The following is an 18,093-nucleotide window of genomic DNA, read 5'->3' as shown; positions in this document are numbered from 1 at the left end:
TTTAAAATCCCTGGTAATATTTATTGCTCTGAAATCTACTTTGTATGATATTATTGTAGCCCCTCCAGCTTTCTTTTGAATAGTGTTAGCATGGTATATATTTTTCCATACTTTTACTTTTTTTTTTTTTTTTTTTTTTTTTTTTGCTGTACATGGGCCTCCCACTGCTGTGGCCTCTCCCATTGTGGAGCACAGGCTCCAGACGCGCAGGCTCAGCGGCCATGGCTCACGAACCCAGCCGCTCTGCGGCATGTGGGATCCTCCCGGACCAGGGCACGAACCCACGTCCCCTGCATCGGCAGGCGGACTCTCAACCACTGCGCCACCAGGGAAGCCCCATACTTTTACTTTTAACCTATTTGTTTTATATTTAAACTGTGTCTATAGACAGCATGTAATTAGGTCTTACTTGTTTTATCCAATCTGATAATCACTACCTTTAATGAAATTGTTTAGACTGTTTACATTTAATGAGATAATAGATAGAGTTATGTTTAAATCTACCATCTTATGATTTATTTTGTTTTGCCCATCTGTTCTTTCTTGCACGTTTCCTCATTTTCTATTTTTATTTTTTCTTTTTTGGGGGGGAACTTAGTGTCTGTTTTATTTATTTTTTTAACCTGTGGGTTTTATTTTTATTTATTTATTTATTTACATAACAGGTTCTCATTAGTTATCTGTTTTATACATATTAATGTATACATGTCAATCCCAATCTCCCAATTTATCCCACCCCGCTTCCCCCCTTGGTGTCCATACATTTGTTCTCTACACCTGTGTGTCTATTTCTGCCTTGCAAACTGGTTCATCTGTACCATTTTTCTAGATTCTACATATATATGTTAATATACGATATTTCTTTTTCTCTTTCTGACTTACTTCACTCTGTATGACAGTCTCTAGGCTCATCCATGTCTCTATAAATCTATTTTTCTTTAAATTGAGTATTTTTATGATTCCATTTTATCTCCTTTGTTGGTTTATTAGCTATAATTTTATGTTTTATTATTTTAGTGATTTGTTTAGGTTATGGTATACCTTTGAACTTATTATAGTCTATCTTCAGGTAAAATTATACTACTTCATATATATAAGAACTGAAAACAATATACTTTTATCTTTCCCCTCATAGCTTTTGTTTTATTGTCATACATTTTACTTTTATATATGTTATAAAGCCCACAGCACATTGTTATTTAGCTATAGTCAATTACTTTTAAAAGAGACATAAGTAACAGAAAAATGTCGTTTATGTTTATCTACTAGTTACCATTTCTGATGCTCTTTATTCTTTTTTGTTGATTCAAATTTCCATCTACCTGAAATTTCCTTGAACATTTCTTATAGTGTAGGTCTACTGGTAATGCATACTTTCAATTTCTGTAAATCTGAGAAAAAGTCAGTGAATTTTTCTTTCAGATTTTAATTTTTTATCTCTACAAATTTCATTTGGTTATTTTTTATTTTGCCCACTTCTCTCTTCATTATGTTCATGTTTCGCTTTCACTCCTTCAACATGTTTATAATAGCTCTTTTAACATTCTTATCTGCTTGTTATATCATCTCTATCACTTCTACATCGTATCTATGTACTGACTTTTCTTCTGGTTATGGATGTTGTGAATTTTACATTGGTAAGTGCTGGGTCTTTTTTTTTTTAACATCTTTATTGGAGTATAATTGCTTTACAATGGTGTGTTAGTTTCTGCTTTATAACAAAGTGAATCAGTTATACATATACATATGTTCCCATATCTCTTCCCTCTTGCATCTCCCTCCCTCCCACCCTCCCTATCCCACCCCTCTAGGTGGTCACAAAGCACCGAGCTGTTCTCCCTGTGTTATGCGGCTACTTCCCACTAGCTATCTATTTTACCTTTGGTAGTGTATATATGTCCATGCCACTCTCTCACTTTGTCACAGCTTACCCTTCCCCCTCCCCATATCCTCAAGTCCATGCTCTAGTAGGTCTGTGTCTTTATTCCTGTCTTACCCCTAGGTTCTTCATGACCTTTTTTTTTTTCTTAGATTCCATTTATATGTGTTAGCATACGGTATTTGTTTTTCTCTCTCTCTCTCTTTTTTTTTTATTCCTTTAAAGAGCACTAGACTTTACTTTTGCAGGTACTTAAATTATACTGAATTCGTTTGACCTCTTCAAGTCTTATTTTTAAGATTTCTTATGACAGTTTTAGAGTAGACTTTATTCTACAGCTAGGTTAGCTTCACTACTAAAGTATCTCCAGTGTCACCACTGAATTCCTCTGGTGTTCAATAAAGATTCAACTCTAGTTGGCAATAACTCATATGTTCAGTCCTGTGTGAGCTGTGATAGCTACTTAGTTTGCAGCTCCCCAGATATTCTTTGCCTGGCCTCCTGGAGTTTTACCCTACTCATACATAACTTAGCATTTAGCAATAGAATCAAAAGGATTTGTATGCAGATTTCTGGAGCTCCTCGTCCATGTCCATGTATCTCCCTCCCTTCTGGTACTCTGCCCACAAATTCCAGCCACCTTAGCCTTCCTTAACTCTGATCTCTGTCTCTTCAACTCAGCAGTACTCCTAGATTCTGATTTGATTACCCTCATGCTTTGTAGTCTGAAAAGTGCCTCCTGGCGGTTAGCTGAGGCAATCATGGGGATCACCTTGTCTCCCTTTTTTTCATGGACCACACAGTCCTGCACTAGCTATTATAATGTCTAAAAACAATTGTTTCTTTTATTTTTTTCCAGTTTCTAGTTGTTTATAGCAGTAGGGTAGGTCAGTTCTGATTGTTTTATCCAGGCTATATAAGCAGAAATTGACTTCATTCAATTTTAAAACAACAATTTACAGCAGTCCTTATTTTGGGAACACAGGGCAAAGAAAGAGATTGAATACCAGGAACTGATGTTTCTTTTAACTGGAGGTGTAAGTCTTAAGAGTTCTGAGAAAAATCCTGATCCAACTTGGCTACAGGATAAAAGCTGGGAGGAAATCTGTCGTGCAAGTGAATTTCCTGCATTCAAAGGACTCAGGTAGTTGTTTAAACACAATGACTTAGCATTGAATAGTGATGGGTAAATTTGTAATCTAGTGATTTTTTAATTTAATCTAGTGATTTTAAAAAAATAGTTCTATAGCTGTCTTGATTCATCTCCTCATTCAGCAATCTCTTTTTAAAATTTTTTCCCAATGAAAGGATAATCATTAAGCTTTTCTTTCCATTAGGAATCATTTTTGTGACAATATAGCTGAATGGCGGGAGATCTACAATAGTAAAGAGCCACACAATGCTAAATTTCCAGCCCCAATGGATACGAGGCTAAATGAACTACAGAAAATCATAATTCTTCGGTGCTTAAGACCTGATAAGGTAAAAGACAAATGTGTTCTATTTGGAACCCAGATAATTTGCCATTTACGAAGTACTAGGTTTAAAGTTATTGTTATTTGGTACTTTAACCTTTATTTCAGATGCTCACATGGGTTCATTGAGTTCCTTGGATATGCAGGTTTATAGTTTTCCTCAACTTGAGAAAAACTTTGGCCATTATTTCTTCAAATATTTTTTTCCCATGATTCCAATTAAATATACATTAGACTGCTTGATATTATACCATAGGTGACTGATACTCTGTTAATTACTTTAAAATCCTTTGTATCACTGTACTTCAGTTTGGACAGTTTCTATTGCTATCTTTAAATTTGGTGATTTCTTCTTTCGTAGTGTCTAATCTGCTATTAATTCCATCCAATTAATTTTTGTTTCAGCAACTGTATATTTCATTTACAGAACGTTCATTTTGTTCTTTTTTATATATTCTATTTCTCTTTTCATTCTGTTTATATTTTTCTTTAAATACTTGAAAACAGTTATAATAACTGTTTTTAAATCCTTGACTGCTAATTCCATCATTTCTGGATCTGTTTCTACTGACTGATTTTACTCTTGGTTATAGATTATATTTTCCCACATCCTGGCATGCCCAGTAATGTTTGATTGGATGCTGGACATTGTTTATGATTTTGATTTTGTCATCTTCCTTTAAAGATTGTTGACTTTTGTTCTGCTAGTTCAGGGTTAGCAAACAACACCTCTGGGCCAAATCTAGCCAGTGACCTATTTTTGTCCAGCCCATGAACTGTAAATGATTTTTGCATTTTAAAGGGTTGTTTTAAAGAAAAATAATAGGACTTCCCTGGTGGCACAGTGGTTAAGAGTCTACCTGCCAGTGCAGGGGACACGGGTTCGAGCCTTGGTCTGGGAAGATCCCACATGCTGCAGAGCAACTAAGTCTGTGCACCGCAACTACTGAGCCTGCACTCTAGAGCCCACAAGCCACAACTACTAAGCCCACATGCCACAACTTCTGAAGCCTGCACGCCTAGAGCCCATGCTCCGCAGCAAGAGAAGCCCACGTGCAGCAACGAAGATCCAACGCAGCCAAAAATAAATTAAATAAAATAAGTAAATTAAAAAGAAAAAGAATAAGCAGCAGAAATTGTATGTGGCCCAACACACCTAAAATATTTACTATCTAGTTCTCTATAGGAAAGGTTTACCTACCCCTTTGACTATACAGTTAAATTCAGATTGCTCCTTTCTTTTTTTGTTGTTGTTGTTGTTGTTGTACGTGGGCCACTCACTGTTGTGGCCTCTCCTGTTGCGGAGCACAGGCTCCAGACGCGCAGGCCCTTCGGCCATGGCTCACAGGCCCAGCCGCTCCACAGCATGTGGGATATTCCTGGACCAGGGCACAAACCGGCGTCCCCTGCATCGGCAGGCAGACTCTCAACCACTGCGCCACCAGGAAAGCCCCAGATTGCTCCTTTCAAAGATTGTTTTTAAGATTTGTTAGCGCAGGTATAGAATAGCCTTTACTCCATGGATAGTTTAGTTCCATGGCTAAAGTGTGGTCCTTCTAGGGCCTTTACTGAATGTCCCAAGTGATCACCAAGGACTCTCCATTGTGGCTACTGGGAACTTGAATGATTCCCAGCCTTTCATGAACTCTGGTAGCTCCTCATAGCCCAAGTTCACAGCTCCCCAGTCACTCTTTGCTTGGCCTAGGTATACATACCATGGTGTTCAGCAAAGATACAAGAACAATATTATGCAGATTCCTGAGCTCTTTCTCTGGATACTTCCCTTCAAATTTGAACTCTGAAACTTCCAGCAGCCTGAGCCTCCTTGAACTCTGATTCCTGTCTTCCCAACTCAGCAACACCGTGTTGTACTACTTTCAGTTGCTCTCCTTGTTCCACAGTCTGGAATGTATCTCCCAGAGGAAAGTCAAGGGAATAATAGGTCTCACCTTGTTTGTTTCTTTTTTTATCAGGGATCACTATCCTGTACCACCTATTGTCTGAACAGCCTTATATCTGAAAATGGCTGTTTCATTAATATTGCCCATTTTTTAGTTCTTTATGGCAAGAAGGTAAATCTGGTCCCTTTCCTCCATATTGACTAGAAGCAGAAGATAGTAGAAAATCTTGAATGTGTCATAATTTTATTAGTTCAAACATGCACAAAAATCTTTCTTTAGGTGAAATAAATAGGCTGATACCAATTTTCATACACTCGAGAAAAGTGTTATAGTGTTATGAAAGGAAAAATTTTAAACAAAAAACTAAAAGCTAACTTATAAATACTACCAAATGTAAAGTAGATAGCTAGTGGGAAGCAGCCGCGTAGCACAGTGAGATCAGCTCGGTGCTTTGTGACCACCTAGAGGGATGGGATAGGGAGGGGGGGAAGGGAGACGCAAGAGGGAGGAGTTATGGGGATATATGTATATGTATAGCTGATTCACTTTGTTATAAAGCAGAAACTAACACACCATTGTAAAGCAATTATACTCCAATAATGATGTTTAAAAAAAACGCAAAAACTAAAAGCTATGCTTATATATGTAGCTTAAAACTTTGAGTAAGTCACTTCACCTTTCTGAGTTCCAGTTACAACCACATATAAAATGAAGGTATTGAAAAGTGATTGCAATGGTCCTGTCTTTTCTTTTTCCTTTTTTTTTTTTTTTTTTTTTTTACATTTTATGTTTTTAGTAAAGTTTCACAAGGAGCATTATCTAATGCTTCATTCAGTCTCTGAGTAGGTTCAAACAGAGGCCTATATAATTGCATGACTTCTGAGTATTTCTCCTTACTCTAACTCCCAAAGACTTTTGTACATTATTAAAATGTACCTCATTCTTTCCTACCTGATAGTTGTATGTATATATATATATATATATGTTCCTTTCACTAGAAAATAAGTCCCTTGAAGGCCAAAACAGTGCTTTATTCATTATTTTATCACAAATAGCTTCGCTTGTTCATGGTAAACTTAGGAATGAGTAGCTCTGCATCTGGGAAACCCCTGCCTATTTGCATTCCACAGAATGGCTCTGTGATGACCAGTGGAGATGTTGTTTCAGTACCACATGTGGGGTTACTGGTTTGTCTGCCATGCTTGGGATCCTGTGCTTAAACACCACACTGACCACACTGGAATACACAATAATTGTCTGTTTATTTGGTAGGGTCTCCCACTGGACTCTGAGCTTCTTGAGGTCAGGACCCGTGTCTTATTTTGTTCAATATCTCCAGGACTTAAAGCAGTACCTGGCAGATGGTTGGACATCTCAGTAAATATCTGTGAGTTGAGTTGAATTTAATTGCATTAAACCAAATTCAGTTAAAGTCTGTGTTAGTCAGGATTCTCCAGAGCAACAGAATCAGCAGAATTCTGTTGATTTTAAGGAATTGGCTCACATGATTGTGAGAAGCTGACAAGTCCAAAATCTGCAGACTGCAGACCCAGGGAAGAGCTGATGTTGCAGCTTGAGTCCAAAGCTGGTCTACTGACAGAATTCCCTCTTCCTCAGTACAAATCGGTCTTTTTTCTCTTAAGGCCTTCAACTGATTGAATGAGGCCGAATCACATTATGGAGAGTAATCGACTTTGCTCAAAGTCTACTGATTTAAATGTTAATCTTATTTTAAAAATACCTTAACAGGTATTTACATACTGTGCCCTAGCCAAGCTGGCACATAAAATTAATCATCACAAAGCCCATATCCAGGTCTAAGTCTCCATAATATCTTCTCTAGAGTATCTTACATGAAGGATTAAAATATATATTTTAATATTATAGAAAAGTCTTATAACTTCTTCTCATGTTAAATTACTGGAACAAGATACTTTTTCTATAGAAAACTATCATACTCGATTGCAGTTACATCATGTCAGGGAGCATTGCCTCTGGCCAGTGCGTAGGGTAATGCGGAGCAAGGTCTCTGTGTCCTCAGCATCTCCCTTTCCTTAAAAATGTATACTGAAGATCTCCTGTGCTAGGTAGAAACTCTACATGGTGTTAATGGTAAAAGGATGAAAAAGATTTCATCATTGCTGACGTGTGGTTACTAAAGAAAGAAATAAGGGCTTCCCTGGTGGCGCAGTGGTTGGGGGTCCGCCTGCCGATGCAGGGGACACGGGTTCGTGCCCCGGGCCGGGAGGATCCCACGTGCCGTGGAGCGGCTGGGCCCGTGAGCCATGGCCGCTGAGCCTGCGCGTCCGGAGCCTGTGCTCCGCAACGGGAGAGGCCGCAGCAGTGAGAGGCCCGCGTACTGAAAAAAAAAAAAAAAAGAAAGAAAGAAAAAGCTGCTATGTCATTGTGAGCTCTTTATTAAAAAAAACCTTCAGGAGGCTGTCAATACCTGTAGAATAATGACAAAAGTACAGCTTTGCAGTCTTATTACCTTGGCTAATCAGACCTCTTTTCAGCTTGAAACTTCTATTTAAAACTACAGAATTGCTCACAACTACACAAAATTACCCATATAGAAGCTCCTTGAAACTTCTACTATTCTTCTCCTTGAAACTTCTACTATTTAAAACTACAGAATTGCTCACAACTACAGTAAATTACCCATATAGAAGCCTCTATCCTTCCTCCCCATGTATTCCACAAACCTTCCAGGACCAAAGAAACCTGTGATGAGCACTCCTCTCTCCATCAAATTCCTACACATTCCCTTTAGAAAGTCGTTTGGCATTTAGAAGATAATGTCTGATACCTCTTTGTACTGATTTTTCTGCTGCTAATATTGATGAACAGCATTCTTTTATTTTTAATTAATTTTCATATAATTTATAAGTAAGTCACATCTTCCTGTGGTTCAAAAGTGATGCACTGTTTTGAACCACATGAATATATGAATACAATGAAAAGTGTGCCTCCAGTCTCCTTCTCTCAGCCATTCATCATCCTTCCTCTCAAGCAGTTAATGTTATCTGCTTCTTCTTGTCCTTTTATACACATATAAATATACATACATATAAATTCTTTTTCCATTTATTTTCAACACAAACGGTCGCATCCACTGTTTTGCATATTGCTTTTTTCTCTACTAATTCATAAATAGTGTTCTCTCTCTTTTTTTTTTTTACAATTGCATGGTATTCCATTGTATGAGTGTACAATAATTTCTTTAGCCAGTTTCTATTGATGGATCTTTATAATATTTACATATTATTTATTATAAAAATGCTGCAATGAATAACCTTATTCAAAAGTCATTTCTCACATGTGCAACTATATATCAGAATAAATTCCTAGGAACAAAATTGCTATGTCAGTGGATTTGCCCTCTGTAATTTTTTTTTTTTTTTTTTTTTTTTTTTTTTTGCGGTACGCGGGCCTTTCACTGCTGTGGCCTCTCCCGTTGCGGAGCACAGGCTCCAGACGCGCAGGCTCAGCGGCCATGGCTCACGGGCCTAGCCGCTTCGCGGCATGTGGGATCCTCCCGGACCGGGGCACGAACCCGCGTCCCCTGCATCGGCAGGCGGACTCTCAACCACTGTGCCACCAGGGAAGCCCCTGCCCTCTGTAATTTTATGGATACTTTCAAATTGTCCTCCATGAAAGTTATACCAGATTGCTCTTCCTCAGGAGTGTAAGAAAATATCTGTTTACCTGTACTTTTGCCCACACAGTATGTTGCCAAACTTTAAAATTATTTATTTATTTATTTATTTATTTATTTTTGGCTGTGTTGTGTCTTCATTGCTGCATGCAGACTTTCTCTAGTTGCGGCGGGCGGGGGCTACTCTTAGTTGTGGTGCGCGGGCTTCTTATTGTGGTGGCTTCTCTTGTTGTGGAGCAGAGGCTCTAGGCATGTGGGCTTCAGTAGTCGTGGCACATGGGCTCAGTAGTTGTGGCTTATGGGCTCTAGAGCACAGGCTCAGTAGTTGTGGTGCGTGGGCTTAGTTGCTCTGCGGCATGTGGGATCTTTCCAGACCGGGGCTCAAACCCGTGTCCCCTCCATTGGCAGGCGGATTCTTAACCACTGCGCCACCAGGGAAGCCCTGTTGCCAAACTTTTGGATCTTTGCCAATCTGTGCAGAGGGGTTGTGGATTCTGGGGCTGATGGAGGTGGCAGTAACGCACATGAGTTTCATTAGATGTTATTTTGACAGGTTTGTTTGTTGGGGAGGAAGAAATCCCTCATAGCAGGTGTCTGTCCAGAGGCTGGGAGTGAGGGGAGGTCCACAACCCCAAAGGAGAGGTGAAGGCGAGGGAATTCCTAATGGAGAGGGGACTTGTGTGGTATCTGGGCGACATTATTTATCAGCATGGCGGCTGGGAGTCTCTGTGTCAGAGCTCTGAAGGGCAGCAGTGGCTTGGGGTCTTTATATCCTGGGACTTATCTTTTTATGGCTAGCAGATGTTGGGTGAAAAGTAGGCAGACTCTAAATGGTTAAAAATCTGCTTATTTTGGGCTATGTTTAAAACAGTTGGATATGTAACATTTTGAGTTTGGTGCCAGTGGACTTTTGAGCTAACAGGTTTTAGCCTACTGTGAAAAATAAACAATCCAGGGGTAAATACACACAGGCTATCTTTGTCCCATTTATATATAACAAGCTGATGGTGAAAAATGGTATCTAAGTATAATTATAATTTGTATTTTTCTTATTTATAAGTGTTAGGGTATAGAAAAAGCTGCTGTAACAAAGGGACCTAAAATACAGTAGCTGAAATAAAATAGGAGTTATTTTCTCTATCTCTCCTAACAGCCCCAAGTATTGCTTGAGGGCTGGCAGGGCACCTCTGTTCTTGAGATCATCCAGAGATTCAAGTTCCTTCTCTCATGCTAGAGAAGACTCCTAAAGTGTGGTCCTTGTCAGTGAGATTGAAGCTGGGTCATGAACACCACATCTGTTGAACAGGAAAAGAGAGTATTGAAGGCAAACAGTTTCCTTATAAAAAATAGGATCTGGAAGCTCCATATATAATGTCTATTTGTATTTCTCTGGCCAAGACTTAGTCACATGGCCACATCTAGCTGCGTGAAAGGTTGGGAAAACTTGGGGTTCTGTTACCAAAAGGAGACACAGAATGGGGACAGTTTGCAGTCTCTGCTATACGAAATGAGGTTGAGCATCTTTTCATATGTTTAAGATCCATTTCTATTTCATTTTCTGTAAACTGTTTATCTTCTTTGCCCATTTTCTTTTGGATTGTTAGTCTTGTCCCATCAATTTATAGATAACTTTTATGTATTAGGAAAATTAGTGCTTTGCCTATGATATGCTGCATGCTTTTCTTATCCATTAGACTCATAGTTTACTCTGTCGGTTTTCAGTAATAATCAAAGTTGTTATGTGAAATAAAAGTTATTCTAAAGATCGTATTTTTTCTCTCTTCAACAGATAACTCCAGCCATAACTAACTATGTAACTGACAAACTAGGGAAAAAGTTTGTAGAGCCTCCACCATTTGATTTGGCAAAGAGTTATTTGGATTCAAATTGCACCATTCCCTTAATTTTTGTGTTATCTCCAGGAGCAGATCCCATGGCCAGTAAGTGCATAATGTCAACTTAATAAATTATAAATAAATCATCTTGTTCAATATCTATTTCTTAGATGAGTGTAAATTAGTAAATTCAGTATTTATAAGGAAAGGTAACTAGAATTTTTAACAATTAAATACTTATACACTGAAACATAAGGCATATTTTATAATTTTAGAGTAAGCAGTGAAACCATTTATTTTTTTGTGCCCTCTTAGGCCTACTGAAATTTGCAAATGATAAAGCTATGTCTGGAAATAAATTTCAAGCTATTTCACTGGGACAGGGACAAGGACCAATTGCAACAGAAATGATTAACACAGCAATAAAGGAAGGAACTTGGGTTTGCCTACAGAACTGTCACCTTGCTGTCTCCTGGATGCCCATGTTGGAAAAAATATGTGAAGATTTTTCTCCCGAAAGCTGTAACTCATCCTTTAGGCTTTGGCTCACAAGTTACCCATCTCCAAAAGTATGTTTATTTCCTATGGAGTTTAGTACATTTATTTGGTTATGTGTTATTGATACATTGTATATCTTAAATGCTTAACCTTAAGAGGTTTTAAAAATATTTCTGGAGTCCTCCCTTATACCTATTTTTAATCCACTAGTGTATGTATTTTTAGGACTTGAGTTGGTTATCTAGAGTAATGCTCTTTGTTTATTTTGTCTTAGTTTCCAGTAACAATTCTACAGAATGGAGTAAAAATGACTAATGAGCCTCCTACGGGTCTTCGGCTAAATCTCCTCCAATCATATGTCACTCATCCAGTTTCTGATCCTCAGTTTTTCAATGGATGCGAGGGAAAGGAACTGGTAATATTCAGCCTCTGGAACTTTTAAAATGTGTTTTTATAGTGAAAAAATATGAAAACATAAATATTTTATTTAATATTAAACTTCAGGCATTTCCTAAGAAGATAGAAATTGTACCTATCTTATTTTATTCCCAATTGTTTGTGTTCTGCTTCCCATGTAGTAGATACTCAAATAAATATTTGTTGAATGAATGAATATTTCTTAGTTTGTACAAAAGTCCAACAGTGCATTTGATTAAGACAATTAAGACCCAAGAGTAGCAATCTATTTTAACATTATTTATTTATTCTTTCAACAAATATGTTTGTTAGGTATGATATAATGCAGTGAGAGTAAAATAGACACTGCCATCACCAAAAAAATCTGCCTTCATGGAAATTCTAGTAATAATGTTTTGACATATTAATAACACTCTTCAATGTATCCATATATAAAAAAGTTTTGCACATGGTATTGAGGACGTTAGGAGTTCCAATAAATAGCACTCCCTTTCTCTGCCCAAATTCTTACCAGTTAAGAAACAGGAAAAAGTACAAACATATGGGAACCAAATTATAACCTTAATTACTGATGTAGACTAGGTTGGAAGATGTAGTTTACATCTGTGAACAAGTGGGCTTAGTATTACTGAACCCAGAATTAAGTACATTTATCTACCCAGAGGAACAGAGGAAAACTTCCTTCCCTGCAGGAAGCTCACTTCTAAGAGAGAAAAGGGAAAAGCTGAGCAAAGCATATTTGCTTGACTTTCCCCAAATTTACCCATCAGATAGGTACTCCTCCCTCCACCAGTGAGTATAAGGATGGAGAAAATCCAGGAGTGTTACATTAATTGACGTTTCCCTGCATGGAAGGAAACATCAGTACTAAGGGAGATTTTGCACACACCCTTTAAGAGTGAGTCTCTGTTTTCTATAGCCTACCAGCTCTCCTGAACATAAGCCCTGCTGGCTTTCAAAGCCTGACCTTCTGGGGGCTTGTCTTCTCAGTGCAGGGCCCCTACACTGGGGAGCCCAATGTGGGGCTCAGACCCTTCACTCCTTGGGGAGGACTCTATAATTGTGATATTCCTCTCATTTGTGGGTCAGCAAAACTGGGTCCTGACTACAGTATGTCTCTGATCCTCCTACCCATCTTGTGGTTCTCTCTTTATGTCTTTAGTTGTGGAAAATCTTTTCTTCTACCTTCAGTTTGTTCTCGTAGATAGTTGCTCTGTAAGTAGTTGTAATTTTGGTGTATCAAGGAAGGAGGTGAGTTCAAGGTCTTTCTATTCTGCCATCTTGGCATGTCTCTCTGGCACTATCGCATTTTAATAAAGTATAATGTTATTGTAGTTTGTCTATCTTGGAGGTTTTGGATAAGTCATAAGATTAATACTTTTTATAGTAAGCATTATTTCGGATAGTCTTTCTAAATAAAAGTTTGTAGAGATATATGATCATAGAATCTTATAATGAAAGATCATCAGTTCCCCTCATTTTAGTAATGGAAATCTGATCAGAATTTTTTCTTGTTGCATATTTTTATCTTAAAGGCATGGGAGAAGTTGCTCTTTGGAGTTTGTTTTTTTCATGCCCTTGTGCAAGAGAGAAAGAAATTTGGTCCTCTTGGTTGGAATATTCCATATGGATTTAATGAATCAGATTTACGCATCAGTATTCGACAACTACAGGTAAAATTAGAAAGGAACTAACATTGATGGAGGATCACTGTGTACCAGGCCCTAGGCAATTCCCTTTGCTTAGAATGACTTATTCAGTTCTCCCAACACCACTAATAGTTGGCTAGATGGTATTAATAATTATAATTTTGGCTTATAAAGCATAATCTCCATCTGCATTTTTTTTTTTTTTTTTTGCGGTATGCGGGCCTCTCACTGCTGTGGCCTCCCCCGTTGCGGAGCACAGGCTCCGGACGTGCAGGCTCAGCGGCCATGGCTCACGGGCCCAGCCGCTCCGCGGCATATGGGATCCTCCCAGACCGGGGCACGAACCCGTATCCCCTGCATCGGCAGGCGGACTCTCAACCACTTGCGCCACCAGGGAGGCCCTCCATCTGCATTTTTCTGCTGCAAGTAATGGGAAACCTGATTCATACTGGCTTAAACCATAATGAAACTTTTTGTCTCACATAAAAAAGAGTTGCAGAGGAAGGACAGACTCTGGAGTTGGTTGATTCAACAGAAGTGTTGCCATCAAGGACCCTAGTTCTTTCTTTTTGCAGTGCCCTCCTCAGTGTTGGCTTTATATAGGTCCTCACTATACTCTACTCTTAGCCTCCACTCAGTCAGGTCTACACTTTAGCTCTATCAGTCAACAAAAACAGTAGAAAAGGAATTTATTGAAAGAATATTGGGTAGATCACAGAATCACCAAGATGGCTGGAGAGCCAAGGCATCCACAGTCATATCCAGAATCATATCATGTCTGGTAACAGCATTCCTTCTACTCTTATTAAATAGTAGACACCACAGCTCATAACTGCCACACAGACACTAGTCTACTGCACACTCTCTGATGTCATCAAAAAAATTCTTTGCTGTTCCTGCTTCTTTGCACCCTAAACCCCAGTTCAGTCTAGGATGGCTACATCTGAGTTTCCAAGCCCAGGTCACAAGCCTAGGCTTTAGCCACAATGGAGGCTGAGAAAGTGAGTGGTTGGCTTTTTCAGTTTCTGTAGACTTACAATGAAACATGAAATGCATGAGATGGTCAGCAGCCCCCCACCAAAGAAAAGAGATCAAATGTCCACTATAAATTCCTACTCACTCAGACTTTGAACTAGGCACATTACTTACATGAATTTTAATTCTCACAGCAACCCTGTAAGGTGGGTATTATCCCTATTTTGGAGAAAACCAAAGCTAAGAAGTAAATTTACCCATTGAGGTAAGATTTGAACTCAGGTCTGTCCGACTCCAGTACTTTCCCATTATTTCTGTCATGTTTTACCAAATATATTAATCCAACTAGACAACCACAGAATATTGTATTTTTCTGCTTCTGTGCTGTAATAAGGGCCTTTATGACATGGGGCTTCAAAACAACCATGATGATAATTCTTCCAACTCCACTTCCGTGTGTATAGATTGATTGATTGATAGATATTTAAGGCCATCTTAAAATGGAAATGAAGTGAAATACTTCAAGGTTTTTCTCATTTCATTTTTCCTTTGTTTCAGTTATTTATAAATGAATATGATACAACTCCATTTGAAGCTATCTCTTACCTGACTGGAGAGTGTAACTATGGAGGAAGAGTGACAGATGATTGGGACAGACGTCTCCTCTTAACCATGTTGGCTGACTTTTATAACGCACACATAATTGAAAACTCCCATTATAAGTTTTCTCCCAGTGGAAACTATTTTGCACCTCCCAAAGGCACTTATAATGAGTACATTGAATTCATTAAGGTAACTGATATCACTGAAAATAGGGTTAGATTCAAGTGTGATTTTTCTAAAAAGCAAATAGTGAAGTAGTCCCCCATAATGTATAGGATTAGACAAGTACCATAGTACTTCAATCAGCTTTCAATATATTTTGTTTCTAGTAGTTACTGAAAACTGGAAAAGTTTGATTCCTCTGTTGTGATGTTTAGTTGATTTTTAACCCTTTTTGGTCTGCACATGTCTACCTTATGAATTAACATATCCAGTGAAAATGTGATGCTTGTTGAATCTATTTTCTGGTAGAAACTTCCGTTTACTCAACACCCTGAGATATTTGGATTACATGAAAATGTTGATATCTCCAAAGATCTTCAACAAACAAAAATCCTCTTTGAGTCCTTGCTCCTCACCCAAGGAGGCTCCAAACAGACAGGATCCTCAGGAAGTGCTGACCAGATTCTACTAGAAATTACCAAAGATATTCTCAACAAGGTAATGTTTAGCTTAAGGTATGTTACTTGTAATATAACATAAATCAAAATGGCACTGAAATGTCAATCTGAAAACTCCATTTAGCAGCATTATGACCTTGAGTGAGATACTTTGCCTTTCTGAACATTAGTTTTCAAATCTGTAAAGTAGTGATAATAGTACCAACTGTATAAGGTTCTTGTGAACATTAAGGAGATCATTAAATTAAAGTGCTTTGCATAATGCCTGGCAAATAGTAAGTTCTTAGTAACTACAGTTGTGGATACAGAATATATGATTTATTATCATTTCTAAATAAAGATGGTGGGCCTACTTTTTTTTTTTTTTTTTTTTTGGCAGTACGCAGGCCTCTCACTGTTGTGGCCTCTCCCGTTGCGGAGCACAGGCTCCGGACGTGCAGGCTCAGCATCCATGGCTCACGGGCCCAGCTGCTCCGCGGCATGCGGGATGCTCCCAGACCAGGGCACAAACCCATGTCCCCTGCATCAGCAGGCGGACTCTCAACCACTGCGCCACCAGGGAAGCCCCAAGGCCTACTTTTTTTAAATGGAGGAAATGGTCTGAACTTGCTGGTTCAAGGAGGGAATGGTTTTTAATCTATACCTTCAGAAGTGAGGAGGCACAGGGAAATAAGATCAGCACTAAATTAACAGCTACAGCCTTTTTTCCCCCCATACTACAGCCCAATGTACTTAGCCCTCTTGGTAAAGTGGAATGATAATCTCTTTTCTCACTTTTTTCTGTGTCTTAAATTCAATAAAGAACTACTAAGAGGACTTTATGGTGCTAAGCACAGATCTTCACAACTCCCCTCCAGGATAAATACTATAATTATCCCCATATTTCAGTGTCAGGCACTCTGACAGAGCAGAACCTGACCCCTACCCCGTCTGCCTTGAAAATCCACGGATGGCACCTACTCTACTTTCACAGTTGGTACCCTTGCCTTACACCAGTCCTTAAGTAGAGCCTACTCACCTTAAGCCTGGCTGTGGCCATTGGAGAGGAGAAGGGAGCAACACTGCCTTCTACCCCTGGGTAAAATCAAACTAGCTTCCTCCAACCTCCACCCCTGGACTGCTGCTTCTGCCATTTGCCTCTTCTCACCCTCAGCCCCTTCTTCTTGTGTGGTTTATCTCTTCAGGGCAAGGTTCTTGCCCTCCCAAAATGGTGGCTCTTACAAGATCCCTAGCAGGAAGTTACCTGGAAGTGGCATATAGGACTTAATTGGGGTAGAATGTTTGTGCTGAGCCAAATGTGCCTTGAGTGACACCACCTAATATGACTTAGAATTCTTTTGTACCACCCAAGGACCATTGCCTGGAGACAGTCTGGGCAGCTCAACTTTCTTAGTTTGGGAGTTCCCCCATAGGGAAATTCCTTTGCCCCTTTAAGAGTATGAATTCCATTGTCTTGGGGCTTGATCACGAACCCCAAAGTCCCCTTTTATCACTTCTCCTCAAGTGTCTCTGAGATGCCTCTTTGAAATCAGACACTCAATGGCCTTCTCTTTCCCTATGCCCTGGAACCTTGCTACATTTACACATTAATTATTTGATAGTGGTGTAAGCAAATCCATTTTGAGCCAGTTGATAATTTATTGGAAATAAATTAAAAAGAGTTATGAAATGGTAAATCAGTTTTATTAATGGAAAATAAAAGTCAATTTACAAAAGAAAATTACACAACTTTTCAGAAATGTATATCTTCTTCATAGCATTCTATCCTGTAGTAAAGAGCATGGGCCTTAGTGTTAGAGATCTATGGATTTAAACAGACCGCTTTTGGACTCTGTACCCTTGGGCATTTACTTAACCTCTCTGTACTTAAATGATAATGATGACCACCTAATAGTGAATGGTAAGGCTTATATGAGATAATGTTTGGAAAGCAGTTAGCATAATACTTGGCACATAGTAATTGCCTAATGTTAGCTATAATTGATATTATAGCTGAATGAAACTAATTATTTATTCTGAGAGTAATATGTGATCTTCAAAATCTATTCTCTTAGCTACCAAATGACTTTGACATTGAATCAGCACTACTCAAGTATCCCGTGAGATATGAAGAGAGCATGAATACTGTTTTAGTACAAGAAATGGAAAGATTTAACAAGTAAGGAGCTCTATACCCAGTTATTCAGAAGGCTACCAACCAAAGTTGATAAAAAGATACACTGGTATTGAATTAAAATTTTAAGAAAAAATTATCAAAACTTGCCGTTTCATTAGAGTTTTTCTCCTTTTTTAAAGTCGCATAAATCTTCTGCCCCAGAAGGGAAGGTATCGTTTATAATGTAAAAATGGTGATGAAATAGAGATCTGCTTTTACTGGTTAAAAATGTTCATTAATCATAATTTCTCATCCACCTATTGCTCTTCTCCTCAGGAACTGAAGATAGAATGAGCCTTATCTTGGTCTATGTGTAAATACATCTCTTGTCATTTTTCTGCCACTGACACATATACACCCGCCCCATTTTCTTCCTGAGTCTATCTGGATTGACTAGGTACCCTAAAATAGCAAACAAATTATTTGCT

At 38.6% G+C, this 18,093-nt stretch overlaps 1 protein-coding gene across 1 annotated transcript in view; it reads left to right on the top strand.

Annotated features, from left to right (window-relative positions):
- DNAH12 (dynein axonemal heavy chain 12) overlaps positions 1-18,093 on the top strand; it is a 222,826-nt gene that overhangs the window by 191,048 nt on the left and 13,685 nt on the right. Inside the window, exons 61-69 of the mRNA XM_060111265.1 lie at positions 2,865-3,023; positions 3,217-3,361; positions 10,703-10,853; positions 11,064-11,317; positions 11,521-11,661; positions 13,199-13,336; positions 14,846-15,079; positions 15,362-15,550; positions 17,565-17,668. Coding sequence (XP_059967248.1) covers positions 2,865-3,023; positions 3,217-3,361; positions 10,703-10,853; positions 11,064-11,317; positions 11,521-11,661; positions 13,199-13,336; positions 14,846-15,079; positions 15,362-15,550; positions 17,565-17,668 — 1,515 coding nt within the window. The remainder of the gene's footprint in view (positions 1-2,864; positions 3,024-3,216; positions 3,362-10,702; positions 10,854-11,063; positions 11,318-11,520; positions 11,662-13,198; positions 13,337-14,845; positions 15,080-15,361; positions 15,551-17,564; positions 17,669-18,093) is intronic.

This window comes from Mesoplodon densirostris, chromosome 10, assembly GCF_025265405.1.
Source record: "Mesoplodon densirostris isolate mMesDen1 chromosome 10, mMesDen1 primary haplotype, whole genome shotgun sequence".
Lineage (NCBI taxonomy): Eukaryota > Metazoa > Chordata > Mammalia > Artiodactyla > Ziphiidae > Mesoplodon > Mesoplodon densirostris.
This window is presented reverse-complemented; position numbering and strand designations above follow the sequence as displayed.